Genomic DNA, 19805 nt, shown 5'->3' with positions numbered 1-19805 from the left:
CCCATAAATAATTCCCAAAACCCAGCCTTTGGGGGCACCCTGCCTGTTCTAAGTTTTGCTGCACACTTTAAGTTTGTAAGTACTGTGCATTGGCTCATTGATCCCTTTATTGAACTATTTTTTTTAATTGTTTCTTAACATTTTTCTGAACTCAATACATGGTTTCAGAAATCCTCGGTGGCAAGTGTAAAACTGTTCAATGTTTACTGAGCAGAATCTCAGGCAGGCGTCACCCTTTTAGCATGGATTTCTACAGCTGTCCAAACAAGTGTTAAATCAGTCGTTTTTATCTCTCAGCACTGAGGATGTGTGTCAGTGTTAAGGTACTGGAATGCTCTGCTGGTGAGCTGAGTGCCATACTAATTATTCTCTCACCCTGCACACATACAGTAATAATGTCATCTGTCATGTCCTAAATGGGTCACTGTTCGTAATGGAACTACTGTGGATTAATTAAAGAAGGGGCCCAGTTGTGCTCCTTATAGCCAGGGGTTGAGTAGCCAGTGCTCTTGTCCTGCAAGTCTTTGAGGGATGGGGGTAGAATGGAAAAAGCATTCCAGATTCCCCACAATTCCACATAGCACACGTTGTAATAATGGAAACATCTTTGTTTTATGTGGCACATTTCCAAAACAACCCCTCTCCCCAATCTCTGTAAAAATGCAAAAAATGTCAAATTGGGTTCAAATTTGATTATCATATTACACAAACAATCAGAGGTTAAGAAAGCTAATGTGTTCAACCTGGAAGAGGGAATTCATTGAAGAAATATGACTCGGATATTTAAAAGCCCCAGAGGAATATGCAGAATTCAACCCCAGTCTCCATCCCCATCAAGTAAACCAAAGTACAACCAGAGGAGACCAATGTAAAAAAACATTTTACTTCTTACAGAAGTTGTTTCACTGTGATCTTTCAGAAAGCATCTTGATGCGGGTCTTCTACTGATATGACACTTCACTCAAAATGTGCTAGAAATAGTTACAAATGACAGAAGGGCACTTAGACCTCTGTTCTTATTAATATGTATTTTCACATAATAGGACAACAGGTATATGTTATTGCTATCTCAAAACAAGGAGAGGGAAGACGTGAAAAAACAACCGCAAATTAAATAGCATGACAAGGAAACAACAGACACAGACAGTCCATTTGTGCTCTGCCCTGGTCACTCCTGTGAAAGGACAAATTGAATTTTGACTCATCACTTGTGTTGTGAATGTTGATTGCTTTGATGCATCTACATTCACTATGTATCGGTGTATCAATAGCGACTGTGTATCTATTGCAATTTGAAATTGTCCCGATGAGGTCAAAGATCTTTGGTTTTCAGGTACATTTTGCTCAGTGCAATGTTACGAGTAAGGGCTTTTTATTGATAACCATTGCTGAGCACTTTGAACACTTAAAATGTTCTTTTCTCGTAAACACAAAACAGATTTTACACAAGCCAATGTGTGTGACATTCCTAGGAGTTGTTACGCTACTTCTGTTTTTTTCAGCTCTTTACCGGCCAGCAATATTCTTTTTGTGCAACAAGGCAGAGTCGTTTGTTGATCATTTCTTCATATGTCGATGACAAGAACCTGCCAGACCATTACGAGAGCTCCACTCTCGGTTCCACGTTGCACACCATGGTGAGGGTAAAAGCCTGTGCTACGTGGATAGCTGTAATTACAGAGGAGAGCCTAGAGGAAAAAATATCCAAGTGAATTACCCTACATTTCTTCAAATTACAGCCTGTGCCTTCCCAAAGCGCACACATCCTAGGCACCGGCAATCTCAAAAGTATGAGCCTTTATTATTTTTTAACAATATTCATTTAGCTGGCTGCATATTGGCAGACGATGCTGGCAGTTTAAAGTGATATTATTGATTAACATGGTGTTATATGCATAAATGGGCCTGTGCATCCATCACATCCAGGGTAGTGGTAGCTGGGAGCTTGAGATTTTATGGTTAGATGACTCCAATCACCACTAACCCACACCTTCTGTCTTTGAAGTGAACCAAACTTTCTCCAAGGGGACAGTTTTTACCACTGGCTCTGTACGGCATCTTCTTCCACTTCAAACGAACCCAACCTTATCTTGTAATGGCAGCCTTCCCACCCACAAACCTCCTGCTGCATTATTGAAAAATAAACAAAGAACAGATGTGGAATCAAAGTATTTACAGATTTGCAGGTGTCATAAGGGACTCCTTAATTTACCCTGTGTTTCAAGTGCTGAAGAATCTTTCCTATTGGATACCTGAAGGAGTCCTCCAGGGTGCTTACAGAAATCTACAGTATATGGATGCTGGTTCCAAAATCCTGATGTTATTTTTTTCTCAAGAATCCCACAGTATTTGTTTTTATGTGGGATGACTTTCTAATTTTAAAGTATGATCTTAAAATGATTTTTGCTGGAAACAGAGAGTCAGTACAAAGACTCCAACGCAGCACAGATGCGATGGAGAGACTGGGAACTAGCCCAAACCCTTGCTGTAGCATTCTGACTAAGCTGAATTAAGAAAATAAAAATAGAGAATGAGGAAACCAAATTATTTCACTTGTCTAACCTAGCAAGAATCCAGTATCAAGGGAGGAAATGTTTGTTGCTGTATACAATGCACACTCTCTCTTCCTATTTTTGTGTATGCTCCAATTCTTAAGTATTTGTTGTATTTTTTGTCTTGGTTTTGTGTCCAATGTTAGTTCAAAATTTGTTCCAAAAGTATACTACAGATTATATAGAGTTTAGGATAAATAATGTGTGGTTTTGGCTACCGTATAAGAATAGAGGATGCCATAGGAGTATATAGATGTTCTAAAGATAGTTACAAAGGGCAGTAACTAGATTTATTCCCGGTCTGGGAAGCGAATGCCATACTCAATTTAGAGGGGACTGAAGTTTTTTTTTTATCCTAAAACAGGCAAGATTATGCAGGGACTTAATTCAGGTATTCAAAATCCTGAAAGGCACTGACCAAGTCCTCTCTGGAAGCTACTTTAAGATCAGGACACTACAAAAACACGGAGGCACAAGAAGAAATTTAAGTTTAGAAGCATTGAGGACCAAAAACAGAAGACCTTTATTTTGCATGGGATTGTAGGAATCAAGAACCACCGTAACAATCACGTAGTTGAGGTTAACTTCATGGCGGCCCTATAAGAAACTCATCGAATTCTTCGATCAATATGTTATTAACAATCAAACACACAAGATGAACCAAATGTTCTTACAAATGTGTATGTTAGTAATCTGCAGATGTACAGTATAGTGTAAGAGCACATTGATGATAAGTGCTTTGTCGGTTACTGAGTTTACAAGCAAAACAAAGGACAGCGGTTTTTGCAACAGTAATTTACATGAAAGTCTCACCTGGTTCACAAATGGCAAAGCATACAGTAAGTATTCTTGGTAACACTTTACTTGACTGAGTCAATAAAACATCTAGACCACGGTTACTGAATTGCATCTGCAGAACGTCTTGTCAGCTGTAAAGTGCCTAATGAGACTTTCACTGTAATTTCCACCTGAATTCTCTCTATCTGGAGTTTTGCTCCTTGCTTTCAGCTGAAGGTGTCTCAACATACAGTAAACCCACCATAAATAATGGCATGCCTTTTATGTTATCTGCACAAATAGTTATAAAGGATTAAATATCGTGTGTTTTAGGCACATTCAGGTAAAGTGTTACTTATGCATTCTGTCTATTGAAAGTATAAGAACGGTACAGATCTTTCCAAAACCCACCCTAGTCTATTAGCTTGACACTAATTCTGATTGTGTTCTTCGCATAATATTGAACTTCTGGGCATTGTACAATCACAAGCCTGAACCTTCTTTATAGTTTGACAGCAGGACCTCTTTTGAAGAAACAGTCACCTTGGAGAAGCAAACAAACATTACAAACGTTATCATGAAAACAAACATTTTCTTGTGGAAACAATAAGCAAACTAATGTTTAAAAGCCACAGCTTCCGTTGCTGGGTGTAATAGTGAGTTAATGCCTTGCTTCACGCAGACAGACAGGACATACAGTTAACATCAAAGCATGCTGGTTTATTTTTATAGGACTTTCTCTCTGTCACTCTGTATTTTTGTTACGTTAGTTTACAAGGAAAAAGCAGCATCACGTCTTGGCTGAGTGCTTAACCCTTTATGGGAAGTCCTCAGAAAACTTGAACAAATCATAGAATAACACAAATGTATATAGTATACATGTAAACATAAGAATGTGTAGTTCAGAAAACTATAGTCAATGTACTATTTTTTAATGTTTGTTTAATATTTAACGTTTTGCAATAATCTTGTTGTTACTTGTTTATTACTAAACCTTTTCATACAGAAAAAGCAGGAAAACGAGCAAATTGTTTTTAGCAATAGGTTGATTGAACTTCAATTCACGAGGAATGACAGCAGCTTGGGAGAAATTAGAATCGTTTATTGGGATGTGGAGATTTGGCGTAACCCGCTTGGCTGAGAGCCAACCTCCCGGCCGTTGGACGGGGAGGATAGGACCCCCATGCGACCAGTTGGGTAGCTGCAAAGGTGGAGAGGGGGTGGAGGAGGAATGCAGAAAACGAACGAGGAAGAGGAGAGGGTGACGTTTGATATATATGGAGACCGGTTGCTTACGTCAGGATTAGTGAGAATTGCAGCAGCTGTTTCGAATGAGTGCGGCTGCCTTCATTCCTCCCGAACTGTCATTAAAAACTCCATTAAATAATAACATCTTAGATTTGGGGTTTAAAAAGCCCCTTCTAAATATTGTATTAATTACATATGTTGATAGAATATGAACAGATGGATACATGTGAAATTGAACTTTAAAAAAGATTAGTTGAATCTCCGTAATAATCCTTACTGACCATACCCTGAAACTTCATCCTAGGGTTAAAAGCAAGTGGTAACTTGTTCCATCTGTAACAGTTTAGAATTGTAATAGATTGCTCATTATCCTTTTATAAAGCTTACGTTTGCAGCCACTAAAATAAGGAGTGACCATAAAACCAACAGTAAGAGCTGTTAAATATTTTATTAACAGCAAGTACAGGTAAAACTACAGAAAAAATAGGCTTTTAGTTTCTTAAACAGCAGCTTTTTGGATTCAACCAATAATGCTTATAACGGTTTCACACCACCTAAAAGGACTTTTCACAGTCTTGTTTCAGTAAGCATGTCAGTAGGCAACAGAAAATCAATAGTAGTAGAGTATTTTTTAACAAAGCTAGGAAAAAAGAGACACAGAATCCTTATTTTGAAAATACTAATTTTGTAGGACTATAAATGGTTACACTAAACCTGAAAACTTGGAAAAAGTTACACAGCTTCAAAGCAAAACTTCTCTTAACTCCAGTAAGTCTCATTTAAAAAAATGTATGTCAGATTTGAAGATGAGACATCAGTCTTAATAAGAAAAATGCATATACAGTAAAATATCACATAAGTCAATGAAGTAAAACTAGTTAGGGAAGTCATAGAGAAGCCACATTTAATTATTTATTGTGCTCTGCATACAGTAACTCTTATTTTCCATTTTTTCTAGAAAATTCTAAATAAGAAAATACGTCAATGCTATTCTGTTACTGAGCTGCATTTAATGCAAGGAGACACTTAAATCTGCTTGGTGAATTAGGTCGAACTGGAAAAGAATTGATTTTGTTCTGATCTCTCTTTGTTTTGATTGCCTAAGATAGGGAAAAAAAATAAACACTTGTCCATCTAAAACAGAAACACTTCCTATGCAGAAACCTGAACCATTGCACTGGGATGTCCTGCTCAAAATTCTTCACACCAGCCTTGAAGAACACGTTTCTCAGGCAGGCAGGAGTTTTGCTGACGTACAAGTTTTGCCACCTTTCTGATTGGGTGCATTTGGAAACATCTGTGAAACATACGGCAGATTATTTAACAAGTCAACTAGAGGATGTCTAACATTGCTCCCACTAACAGACCTCCAAGATCAGTGGAGACTGATTGATGTTGTAACAGGCAAAACCAAAGAAATGTTGTGGACGCATATGTCTTGTATGCCACCCACTGATTTGCAAGACACTTCATTTTTCTGCAGAGAACAATGCCACTTCTATAGTTGACAAAGATTTTGGGGGAGGGAAAAACAAGAGCATTCCATATGAAGTGTATAACAAGTGTTCAAAGCATGCTTTGTTGGGTTAGAAACATTTTTTTCCCTCAGAAAATCGAATGACACATAGACATGTAAATATATATTTATGTTTGTCAAAACAAATTACATGAAAATAGATGGAAACAGAATTACTTGAAAGAGTCTTCGTCCAACAATTTTATTGGCATGAAGATGATGAAGACACACATGTAAATGTGTGTGTGTATCTTCCACTCAATGAAGACCTCCCCAAGTTTATACCACAAAATAGTCACCAGTCACTGCATCTTGGATATCTACTGTACAGTAAACAGGACTCGAGATCTTCTATAATTATCTCCTGGCTTTCGTTGTGTTGACACCTCAGTGCCACCACCCATACAACAACAACCTGGTTTGTTAGGGGAATGCTGAGGTCATTGTCCATATGGCCATTCCTCAAAACAAGCAAATAATACCCACAAAATATCAATTAAGACACTTTTCTCAATCGCAGCCAAAGGGCTGTCTATATATTGTGATTCTCTTGTATCTGGAAACATTTAGGTTTGCTGTACTCTGTTTCCATCAAAACTGATTTGTTTGTATTCATGGAAAAATAATTAAATGGAAAAATAAAGCAGAAATAATATTACTTCTTATTTTAAACAGAGCAGAAACAAATATTCTTTGAGAAGTTTCTATTAGCTGGTTGAAGGATACAATGTGTGACTGTTGCTTTATACTGACTTTGGAATTATTCAGGTATTTCAAGGAAGTTAAATGGGGCCAAGCAACCTCAGAATGTATGTTTAAATAGTGCTTGTGTGCGGTAGCAAAAAATCAAGTCCTCTGCCTTTTTGTACAATGAGATACAAATTAAAGCAAAAAAACAGTTTTGTGACACTTCATTTTTAAGATTCTTTTTATGGGTTCTGTGAGTATTTAATCTCGTTCATTCTACTGAGATTATTTCTAGTGTTGGCCAATTAATGAACAAGTCAAGCAAAGAAAAGGCTGAATGAGATGCAATTAAAATGGATCAGTGTAGTACTGCTCTACCGCACCAGCTACAGTTTATTTACTCTGCTATGGAAGACAGATTTGGCCACTCTAGGCAAAAGCTTTCTCTTTCCATTTAAAATAATGGAAGCTGCAGAAAAATCCTGAGAACACAACGGTGGGAGCCATAATGTTAAAAAAACATTTCGCAGAGCCCTGTTTTATTATGATAAGTATGCCCCAAAGTAGTTTAGGAACTACCATGTAGCAGGCAAACTGTAAGTAGTAAACAATTTCTGTAAAGACGACCATGCTGTCAAACATGGATGGATTGTGATTCTTGTTTTATGTTTGGTGTTTTGTTGCAGTTCTTGGATCTCTAACCCACTGCTTCTTTATAAAATGGATCTCTACAAATATATACTGTAGGTTTTGGCATCCTTATAAACTGTCATCAAGGTCAATCTTTGGAATGGTGTATTCAGAAAGTAATTTTTGTTTAAAAATCAGAATTCTTCTGGAGTGTAGGGATTTGATCTTTTTAACAATGTGAAGTCAGTATGGATTGCTTCAGTATTTTGCCATGAAGGCAATGATAACTTCTGCTTTTCTTCTGTTTCGCCGCAGGAATGACAGCTATTCCAAAGGACATTCCAAAAGATACTGCTTTACTTGACCTCCAAAACAACAAGATCACTGAGATCAAAGAGAATGACCTCAAAGGACTGCACAACCTCTATGTAAGGCACACTGTTATAAACTTGAGTTTTGCATATCTCCTGTGACTTTCACTTTGTAATTTATTTCCAAAATACAGACAGGAGCTGTCTTAACAAGTAACCCAAAGGACAAATCTGGAGCTTCTGTCAGTGTCTCATTAAGGTTTCTTATTGTTAATCCTCATGCTAAAGGACCAAAATCAAGTTAAACAAAACCCCACACACATCAATTACTCTAATTGTGCTTTTATGCCAGATTCAGTGGAAAAAAACATAATGTAGTTATGAAAACATAATGTTTTCATGAGTTTGAATCATATACTGCATAGGACTCCGTTACTTGGGAAACATTTTTTAAACTGTATTTTTAAACAGTTTGCATTGCTAAGGAAACAGTAGCTCAAGGTTCTGGAGTTTCATGAAACACATTTTATCATCTCTGGTCACCTACCAGCAAAGGTGGTCTGTAGTGGGTGCTATCTCTTGAGAGCATAATACTGCTTATATCAGTGTATGCCCTTTCTAAACATACACTGTACTGTAGTTGGGAAAATTCCCCATACAGTATATTACAACTTAAAAACTCAAAAGTCTAATCTTTTGTAGACAGATTTCAAAATGATAGGAATAAAAATTAAACGAAAACTACACTAAATTAAAGAAGAAAAAAATACAAGTTATTTAAGTTACCCATTACCATGAAAGTGATTATATACCTACAGTATAGTAAGTTGCATGACTTGAATGAACTCAGTCAAAATGAGTATTTGGCCCTGAGTTCAGATAAAGATTTCATACACAAGATTTACAGTATGCTGGAGCTGTGTCCAACACAATATTTAGTCTGGCCTGTTTAAGAATGAAATGGGGGAAAAAAAAACTGGGATTATGCATCTTAAATGCTAGACTTTGGCAGGGCTTTATGAAGCACAAGTGTGTACAATATCTGCTTTCTTCAAAGTTTTATTTCTGGTAGCTGTTTTGGATCTCTTTCAGTCCTTTCTCCTTGTTATTATTTCCAGCAGAAACATCCTTTCTTCCCACTGCCTAGGTGTACATAACAAAATAACACAAGGATCAATATGAATAGGCCAACACAAACACATTATGGGCTGTGCACATTGTAATTAGCAAGAATTCCCATTAGTTTCCTTCCATTGAAAATTAGTTTTTATACTCACAGTAATATACAATAATTGTTTGTTGAATATAAGGAATGGTACCATGATGCCATAGGACAAAAGGCCAAACCATATCTAAAGTATGTAGATATTTTTTTGTTTAAATACTTATTCTGAAAAGGGTATAAGGGTGCACAAGTGGGGTACACCTGCCCACAGTGCCGAACATACATCCAGTACATAAATCATCTTCAACAATGGAGATGACCCAGGTATACATTAACAAAGTATTTATACCTGTACTGTGTATAGTATGAGAACAAACTGGGTTTTGCTAATAATGCAATTAATTATTTGAAAGGATCAGCACCCACCAGGTTGTTTCTTACCACATTGTTTCAATACTGTAGTAACATGCTGTATTAGAGGCTATAAAATCATTTGCAACCCCTCATCTGAGGTGTTAACATAAAGGGATCCTAATAGGATTTCCAGGTAATTTCAAGTGAAGGTTACATATATTTTTAGTTGCTTAGGTCAAGAGCCTCCGCTATGCAAATATGAAGAAAAATAATCTAGTGTGATGTGTTCTCAGGCTCTGGTCCTGATCAACAATAAGATTTCCAAGGTCCACCCCAAGGCCTTTTCCACCCTGAAGCGCCTTCAGAAGCTCTACTTCTCCAAGAACCAGCTGACGGAGATCCCCACCGGCCTGCCATCTTCCCTGGTGGAACTCCGCATCCATGAAAACCAGATCAAGAAAATCCCTTCGGGAGCATTCAGTGGCTTGAACATGAACTGCATTGGTGAGTCCCTCCAACAGCCGGGATTCCTCCATAATCTTCTCTCTGTCGAAAAGATTTCAAGCCCTTACATTTATTTTCTCATTTTGTCTTCTCAAATGGGCCCATTAACCAATAACACAAGCAGTTACCCTGACAGGCATTGATGACGTCTCAGACACCTGAGTCTCTTGACCCAGGATAAGAGCTGTGTGAAATTAGTACGCAGTTATTTACTCTGTATATTTTCGCGGGAAGAAATATAACATCAACTTAATAGAAGTTTTGTGTCTAACATTTATGCAGTGGCAAATTACCTTTGAGTTTAGAATTTGTAACTGTTGGGCAGTATGAGGTTTTCTGTTCTGTGCAGTCCCTGCAGTCCTATCTGTGACACAGCAGTTTGTCCAAGTTTGCAGCACATTAAAAACTATCAGGCACTTATTGTGAGACAAAAGTGACCCACAAGTAGCAGTTTAAAACATTATTTTAAACTTAGCTTACCATAAACTAAAATAACACCACTATTACATGTTAATTATCAGCAGTCATAATAATAAGTAAAAAACTGTTGATACATCACAAAATAATCAGTAATAAATTGCTTTCGAACAGACGTGCAATAGTTGTTTGTTTCAACCAAGAGTTCACTTCAGATCTTATAATTACTTCTAGCTAAGCCTGGTATGTTTCAAACCAATCTTTTATTTGCTATGGTGCCCTTCTTAACAGTTTACCACAGAGTGCTTTACAGAATGACAGAGTGGTTGACAATAACAGTAACAATAACAGTAGAACACGTGGGCACGGAGGAAAGGAAAACTCCCAGCAGGAGAAAAGAAACCCCTGGGGGTCCCAGACCTGATGATTCTTTATCTCCACGACTTGAGTTAGTGATTAGATAGTATTCGATAATTATTTTGATAGGTACAGTATATTTTTGCTGCTCACTGAAGTAAATTAAAACATTAATTATCGTTAATGATAAGAATGAATAAGAATAAGACAAGAAAGCTCTTGACTGTCCAAAGCATGTTCCGTTATTAATATACAGTATCTCAATATCCTTTAAAACCAGTAAAACTCATTCGAGACACATTTATTTTAATAATAAATACACTCACAATAAGCAATGAGTCAGTATTTCCTTCTCTAAGTGGAGATGCTCCCTAATCAATGTTTGGACCAGTGAAGTAATTAGTATGTGTCAAAGTCATATTAAATAAAACAATTCAGGTGTGTAGCTGCGTCAGCATGCGTAGGCTGCAAAGGAACGAGTAATAGGTGTATTCCATGCTGAAAAGAGAAGAAAGAAAACACAACTAAACAAAATGTTGTGTTTTCTTCTCTTTTCAGCATGGAATAAACCTATTACTCGTTCCTTTAAATAAAACAATTATGTATATAACCTCGTTTTAGGTTTTTAGTTTCATAGCACCAAGTCTACTTATGACTTTAATTTCTCTCTTATTTCAAATTCTAGAATAAAGTGTTTTTGTACTAAGAAAGCCATTTTGACAATTATTCATTATGTGGGTCTATAATGGAAGGTACAGCTCATGCCACTGTCTTGTTTCAAATCATTAGGATGCACACCTTGTCCAGATTTTTCTGTCCTGCATAGCATGTTATTTCTTCATCATACAATACGAGATTACATTTTTGATCCAGGAAGGCTGAATAACTGCGACAGTCATTCTAGCAGTGGAACAGCAAACAAAATTGAAATACTCCATTCGCAGTTTTTTGTTAACTGGTGGAATGGCAGTCCCTTTGATGAAAACTGTTTCCCCCTGCAGAAATGGGACAGAACCCTCTGCAGAACGGTGGTTTTGAACCTGGAGCCTTCAAAGGACTGAAACTGAACTACCTTCGCATCTCTGAGGCCAAACTGACTGGGGTGCCCAAAGGTAATAATTCCGTGATTAGAGTATCTTTTGAAAAGACAAAAAAGAAATATCCATGGAACACTGCAGTTTGCAGACTGAGCTCACTATTTGAATGTACTTCGTCTAGACTGTAGATAGACACAAATGGCCACATTGCTCTGCTTTATGCTCAGAACGTTTTAACTTCCTTCCCACTTGCATTATCCTTTGTTTGAACTGCATTTCATATCAGAGGTGATTCTTTGTCCCACCGAGCTGTGCAAATGCTCTGAGAAGCTGTCTTTCCTCATGATCACTATGGCTGTCTCCCTGTGTCTCTCAGATCTGCCTGAAAACCTGCACGAGCTGTACCTTGATCACAATCAGATCCAGGCCATCGAACTGGAGGACCTCAACCGCTACAAAACCCTCTACAGGTACAGCTAATACTGCAACACAGCCATGTACTGTAGAGCCGTAGTATTAGTGCCCTGCAGTGCCCCTGTAGTTTTCATTGGTTCTGCATGTACAGTATAATCAAAGCAATGAAACTGAAAATGCCCAGAATTTCTTTTTACAAAAATGTATTTTGTTGATAGATTCAATGTGCCACTCAAGCAGCTAATTTGAATTCAGTAGTTGAGTTACAGTAGATACTAATGAATGCGACAGAGGGAAAAAATACTGTACTGTAAGTGGAGTGTTTTTGGTGTGACTCACCAAGCTGAGGGAAATTTTTCCTAGAGGTGGGGAGAGGCTATCTAACCCCCCCTTACAATACATACTGTACATACAGTACCTGAGCAGACGTGTGTGAGATTAGGATATAACCTTCCTACCAAATGTCTGTTCTAAACTCCATATAGTGAGGTCAAGTAGCTGGGGACTTTGTTTTATTAGAAAGCACACAAGATGTCAAGATACTTCTGTTGGTCTATACTAATTATTAATACTAATGAAAACATAGAACAGCTAAGTTACAGTTTGAATAAGTTGAATTATTTGCATTTGAGTATGGCAAGTCATTTCTCTGTGTGTGCAAACTCCTTTCAAAATACAGATCTTTATGTGTTTTAGTATATATGCACTTTTGCACAGCTGTAGCTGTAGATAAACTTAAACATTCCACCATGGTAATCTTGTAGTGATACCAAAAATTTTACACTGATTTACCTTGCCATTACAGTATCCCATGCTTTTGCAATACTAAATTTTGTAGATTCTACAACTTCATATTGTATCAAGATCTACCTTCAGAGCTTTATGCTCTACCTTTGAAACTGTTTTCAAAATTATTTTTTAAAATCTTTTTTTGTTTTGCTTTTGCTTAACAAAAGACAATTTACCATAAACTAAATTGTGTCTAGGGAGGTTTATTCTTGTGAAACTCTGCAATTAGATTTAGAAAAAGGTTCTATATCAAAAGATCCCTTTTAGATTTCACAAAGCTGGATGAGTAGTATTGCCATGTTACAGTACATGCAGGATACAAAAAAAAATCTGTGGTGCTCTTCTGCCCTCTTGTGATCGCTCCATGAAACTGCAATGCTACTCCCCAAAGAGTTCCGATATTAATAGAAACCATTGCAACGTAATGCAATTTACCAGTGATACCAAAGTTTATTTTTTATCTCATGTATTGGACAAACTTGGTATTTTGTTTAATATAACAGCTCTATATTTGAACTAAATCAATGCTCTTTATAAACTGAAAATACTTTTTTGAAATGACCTGCACAAGGCTGAGAGTCACATTTCAAATGTCACAAAGATACTGTATTAACGGAAAAAAAGTTTTTTACATTGTAGTAGTGTAACAAAGAAACTTCAAACTGTGTGACACCACATTCCCCGTCACATGTAAAGGGCTTTGGTAGATTAAATAAACTTATATCAAACTATTATTATTGGTTTTGTTTGTTGTTATGAAGTCAAGGTAGCCATGTGTGCCCTGTGATGTACTGGTGCCTCATCCTGGGTGTACTGTAGTTCCAGCTTGTGCTTTATGGATATTCCCTATCAGAAATAAGCCTGAAAGAAATTTTACTCGTCATCACGGCCTTTCACGGTTCTTACAGGCTTGGTCTTGGATACAATCATATCCGCATGATTGAGAATGGCAGTCTGGCCTACACCCCTAACCTCAGAGAACTTCATCTGGACAACAACCGCCTGTCCCGTGTTCCTGCAGGCCTGCCAGACATGAAATACCTGCAGGTGAGGACAGAGAAACATTGTCTTTAATACAGACAAGAAATACATCACAGCCAAACAGAACAGCTTGCAGCATAATAGCACCACATTCATGTGTCTGAGAGAAATTCTTGACTATTCATTTATCTTTATCTATAGTATATCTCAAACTATTAATGTTAATATTAACGTGTTAACAGATTAACAGATAACTAGTCTTTTCACATGTCTTACATGCTTTTGTTTCATTCAGCTAGAGCATTTTATAAACCCACAGGCAGTATGAATCTTCTGTTTTATTTTTACAAACTATGTGAATTTTAATTAATGTATTTTCTTATTTCTTGCTTGAGTAAACATTTTTTAAAATAAATTATTTTAAATTCTTCTAAAGTTGGTCAAAGTAAGCAGTTAGCAGCAGCCTGTAACCATGCACAAGGTGTTAGAACTTCACTCACATCAATGTATTATTTTAAAAAATTCCAAAATGTAAATTAGGCACTCAGACAAATAAAACCTGGATTCATTTAAATGTTGGCCCACCTGCAAATAGAAAATTACAAGTCCAGCACTTGATGGTGTATCATGGTATAGCTGGGTGGAAAAAGAGGGCTCTGCAAATAACAAAAATTCTGCCAAGTCCTAGATTTAATTTATACCTAAAAATCAGTTATTGTGACGATTTAACTCATTTCTTCTCACCTGTGCATCCCCACATTTAAATATTTAACTGTTAAAACATGTTCATTAAACTGTAGCGCAAAAGCAATTAATTCTGTAGTTCAGTGAGATCCTAATGAAAGCAACAGAGGGAAGAAATGTGTAGACTTGTATTTGACATGACTCACCTAGCTGAGGAAATGGCAGCCTATCTGTGAGGACAGACTGCCCAAACCCCCGTCACTACTGTGAGGATTGAGCTAGGGTGCTGCTGCAGGGGTGCAGATGGGGAGGGAGTAGGAGGGGAGCGAGAGACATATGCAAAGAGAAGTCCTGGGTGTGAGACTTTCATTCTTTAAGTAAGGCGGCAGAACTGTGAGAGATTAGGATCTAACCATCCTCCCGAACTTCTGTTATGAACTCCACAAAATACAGCATCCCAAAATACTGTGTGTTCAAATGTCTAGCAGGAATTCGCCTAAATTCACCTAAAAACCTGGGTATTTATAAAACCACAAAGGTTTTTAATGTTGGATGTGGGAAACAGTGCTTTACAGAAACCTTGCCAGGCTTCTGTTTGAGGATCATCGCTATAAACAGGACAGGTGACGTGAATTTCCATAACCTTTGCCTCGTTCTGCCTAGGTGGTCTACTTACATGCCAATAACATCGACCGTGTGGACGTGAATGACTTCTGCCCTGTGGGATTTGGCAAGAAGAGAGCGTTCTACCATGGCATCAGTCTCTTCAGCAACCCTGTCAACTACTGGGAGGTCCAGCCTGCTGCCTTCCGCTGTGTCAATGGCCGACAGGCCATACAATTTGGCAACTACAAGAAATAAAGAGAGGAAGAGGCAGAAGAGAAACCAGATTGATAAACAATTGATACCCCACAGACTTACCTTCAGACGCAACTTTTTAAAAAAAAAAAACCTATTGAATTTTCAGTTTTGTTTAACGGCCTGATTTAAAAAAACAAACGACACAAAAACAAAAGAAGCGCAAACATAAACGTAATTATATTTGTGATATCCTGTCAAGTTTCTTTCAGTATCAATAACGATGAGCATAGTTTCTGGTAAAAAAAAAACTTTCAAGCAAAATCTTGATACAGTGGCGTTTTTGTTTTTATTGATAGCATTATTCTTATTATATTATTATGGTTTTGGAGTTATTTTATTGATAAGCATAAAGAAATCTAGTGTCTGAAATAGATTTTTTAAAGTTGTTGGTTACAAAATCAGACTGGCTGTTTCCTTTCTGCTTTTTCTTAAGGAATATCTCCTATGAATAGTTTTGGGGTGTGTGGGAGGGGGGGCACTATACATTTCATGTTAATTTCTTTAGGTTCCTATCAAAACCTGCTATCTTTCTGTCTGAGCAGCTCAGCTTTTAATGTTGTAAATCTGAAAATCACTTTAGTAGGGTACAATACAAGAAACGCTGTTTCTATACATCTGTTGCTTCCCTAATGCAGCCTTAGTGCACAAGAATAAAGGCTTCGCATCTTCATTACACTGCAATAGTGATAAGAACTGGTCCAGATTTGCAAAGTTTAGTAATTCAGTAGCCCCTAAGACACTTTCCATTCAAGTGGCTCAACTCCATTTAATGCAGTCAAGGACTGAGTGGTATTTTCCTAAATCAGGCACAAGTACATATCAAACTTGATTATTTTGGCATGGGAAAGTCTTGGAATTCATATCTGAGGTCCTGCTACTTGTACATGAAATCACTACTGAAGCCCTGCGTGCATTGCCCCCAATCCACATCATCTGTGGGATCACATTTACGCAAAGAGGTTTGGAGGTGAAAAGAAAAAACAATATGTATGGGCCCACACACCCCTCACACAGAGACATCGGGCTGTGCAGACGACTAAAAAGCCATCCGCAAGTGTTTATACAAGCACTAAGCAACATGGTCAAAATTGACTTCTTTCTGTAATCATTGAGATGTGCCCCAGTGTAGCTGCATGTGACACATTACTGAAGTCATCAGTCATAAATCACAGAAGGGATGGTTCTGCTTAGGCTGTCACCCTTGGGAAGGTTCTGCAGGCAAGTGACCAGCTGCTTGTCTGACTTACAAAATCTGAAGGCCAATAGCTTTGCTGCGTGATCCTGGAGTCTTCACCAGCATCAAGCATTTCAAGCCTTCGGCAGGTGGCAGTGTGGAGTTGTGGTTACATGTCTAGACTCATAACTAGGAGGTTGTGGGTTCAAAAGTAAGGTTGAGGCACAGCTCCTATGCCCTTGATAAACACCTTATGTTTATTTTATTAAAGCGATTTGCCCACATGTATTAATGGGTACAAATGTACTGTAAGTTACTTTGAATAATGACACCAGCTAACTTGCCAATAAAGTCTGCAGAACTAAAAAGACCATTGAGCAAAGAATAGGGAAAAGCAAGCTATTGAATGTGCTATGATGTGTATTTATTACCAAGGCAATTACCACTGCTGTGCAGGACACAGACAAAACCTCACTCAAAAGGTCGAGGTCATCAGTGGCTTATATTGTTAAATTATGAAGGACATGGTCCTGTCTTCGACATATAATAAAAAAGCTTAATGAATGTTACCTTTGTCGTGTCCCGCAAGCCCATATGACTTAATTTCATATTGCAGATGAATTGCTTAAAATATCTTTACTTAAGACCTTTTGTAACAATTGGTTTTCTATATCAAAACAAGATGCTACTCGGCTTTAGTTTGTATACGACTATGATCTAAAGGGGTTTGTGGAGGCCGGTCCTATTATCTTCCCAAACAACGCGATGAAGTAAAAGCATTTGCAAATGAGCCTTAAACATGACAAACCCAGTGGCATCCTGAAGTGGCAACTTCTTGTTAACTTTTCACTTCTTGCAACAGTCCTATCTCTATTTAGCAGTGTACATGTATATTATGCCTGTGTACATTGAGTCATAAATAACTGCTTTTAGACATGCTTGGTTTTATTCCCTTTAAGTTTATACTGATCATAGCTGAAAGCTGAGAAATTTCACCCTTCATTCACTTAATCGTTTCTGTAGTAAGCATGTGTATTTTAATAGCTTTGTGAAGTTTTTTTTCTATTTAATTTAGGGTCTTCTGCTGCAGGAAACATTTACACAGTAAGTTGCTGTGCTTACTTATCTTCAAGGATTAGTTACATACTGTATAAAGGTACAGTAAATCTAACTGTAGCATAGTACTGTAGTCTTATTCACTTAAAGAAAACAGAAGTAAGGGTCAGTTTACTCTTGTCTGGCAACACAAAGACTTAAATGCTTCATAGCATTTGATTTAGTGTTTGTTTGGTAGTAAAGCCACAGAGCAAATTGTAATTATCCCAGTTCTATGATACGATATCTATGTTCTTCTATATGTAAGGTCAAAAGGTCACAACAGACTCTGGAGTATTTCACAGAATTCTCTTGAATTCCTCTCACACGTGACTCCTAGTCACAAATCTATTATTCCCTCAACTAGATTCAATCCTCACCAAAATAAGGCACTGCAAACTTTGCCTTTCCATGTGATAACCCTCCTCAGTGATTGAAATTACTCTATCATCTCCGGCATGGTTTGGAGCACAAACATGTTTCACGTACCATTGAATCTGCACCAGCATTTAATGTGATATTTTTTATTGTGCTTTCTTTGTCCAATAAATCTATGTTTTATGTCATATTAGCCCTTTCTTTTTCTCAGAAATCTAGGTTCCCCAGCTGTGCACCAAAGTTGCAACCAGTGCAGAAGACAGGCAATCATGTGTCCTGTAATTTCACTGCCCAGCCTGAACTCCCATCTAGCTTTCAGTTTTGAAGAGTGTACTTTATATTGCCCATTGAGACTTAAGGGATTAAGCATAACTTTCATAACTAGTTTTATATCTACAGTTTGTTGGGGTCTGTGCATAAACTCAGTGTTATGTATTGTATGACAGGGTGAACACTATAAGAAGAACCTGTTGTCACAGTGCATGGTGCTGGCTAACAATATGATTTCAGATTTTCTTTCTGAACTACATACTGTACACTTCAGGGCTGATAGTGTGAACTAGGTTGTAATTAGTCTGTTATAGTGATCTTTCTGTCCAGGGTGCTCATTGTTTGGGGTAATGGGGTTTCACTCTTTTTTGGGCTGGGTGTTCTTAGAGGTTCTTGAGATTACAGACCTACCTGTAATCCTGGATCCAAACATATGCACTATACTGTACATCCATTGGTGTGTTTCTTTCAAAATCATGATAAATATACATTTAAATCATTCCAGCCATTTTTGTGTTAAACACAGATACAGACAACTTTTCTTATTTCTTTATTTTTTCTTCTCTTCTCATAGTAGGGTAAGAAAAAATAAAATAATAAGTGCCTTAAAACGCTCTGCATTGAATGGTGTTACCTGTGCTGTCTATAAGAATAAGACTGATTGATCGACTGAGCTGCAAATTTTGCCTTCCAGTTAAGTTCAGACCTTGGTGCTGATCTCAAGAAAGAAACACCATAATACAGTATAAAGATCTGGACTGGCACTGAAAGGTTATTTGTTTAGGTCTTTGAAAAATACAGTATGGCTCATGGTGGAGCAAGAGAGGTTTGCCACTTGTTGTCCTTCAAAAACTACTAATTAGAAAATTTCAACATAGCTGTAGCTGGCTAATTTGGTCCATGGGATTTGCTTGGTATGCTTAATCTTTTCACTGCAATGAGAGCAAAAAAAAAAAAATACAAGTGTCATTGAAGGACTCAAACCCACACTCCACATTGTTTAGGGCTTGACTCTTTGGAAGACGCTTGTTGGGTTCATGTACAAGACTTCAAAAAATATAGAAGAATTGTAAAGGATATTTTTTGGGATTGCAGGAGAAGCACAATGTACAAGCAAGGCATTCATAAAATCTTGCTAAAAACACTTGGATTGTTTCACAGACACTACAGATGCTCGAAAACAACATTTCAGTAATGATTGCAAGTATACAAAATAAAGGCATTAAAATGTATAGAGGAGCTGAAAAACAGGATTGAAAACTAAAATATGAAATACTTCACATTATCAAAAGACACTAGATGATTCCAATAACATTCTTGAAGTCCTGGAATAAAGAGTCCATTCATGAGGACTCCTTGTATGTTGAAATGAAAAATAAACATTGAGCATTAAACCCACCTCCGCCACCCGACTTTGGAGGACCTCTTTATTTTTTTTTCCACTCTCTCTTTTTTGTTCTTATTAGACAAAAAAAAATCGTACATTCACGAAAAAAGATTAATTAAAAACTTACTACTAATATTCTTAACATCCAGCGCCATTCAAGAATGTCTCTAATGGGCCCCAAACATTCCTATACTCATTAAGTTTCCCCTGTAAATTA

At 37.3% G+C, this 19805-nt stretch overlaps 1 protein-coding gene across 1 annotated transcript in view; it reads left to right on the top strand.

Annotated features, from left to right (window-relative positions):
• The window catches only part of LOC148839247 (biglycan-like), a 49539-nt gene extending 30840 nt beyond the window's left edge, over positions 1 to 18699 (top strand). Inside the window, exons 3-8 of the mRNA XM_088930993.1 lie at positions 7726 to 7838; positions 9534 to 9744; positions 11520 to 11630; positions 11932 to 12025; positions 13667 to 13805; positions 15087 to 18699. Coding sequence (XP_088787119.1) covers positions 7726 to 7838; positions 9534 to 9744; positions 11520 to 11630; positions 11932 to 12025; positions 13667 to 13805; positions 15087 to 15284 — 866 coding nt within the window. The 3' untranslated portion in view covers positions 15285 to 18699. The remainder of the gene's footprint in view (positions 1 to 7725; positions 7839 to 9533; positions 9745 to 11519; positions 11631 to 11931; positions 12026 to 13666; positions 13806 to 15086) is intronic.
• The last annotated feature ends 1106 nt before the right edge of the window (positions 18700 to 19805 follow it).

This window comes from Atractosteus spatula, chromosome 2 (assembly GCF_055471065.1).
Source record: "Atractosteus spatula isolate fAtrSpa1 chromosome 2, fAtrSpa1.hap1, whole genome shotgun sequence".
In the NCBI taxonomy this organism is placed as follows: Eukaryota; Metazoa; Chordata; class Actinopteri; order Semionotiformes; family Lepisosteidae; genus Atractosteus; species Atractosteus spatula.
This window is presented reverse-complemented; position numbering and strand designations above follow the sequence as displayed.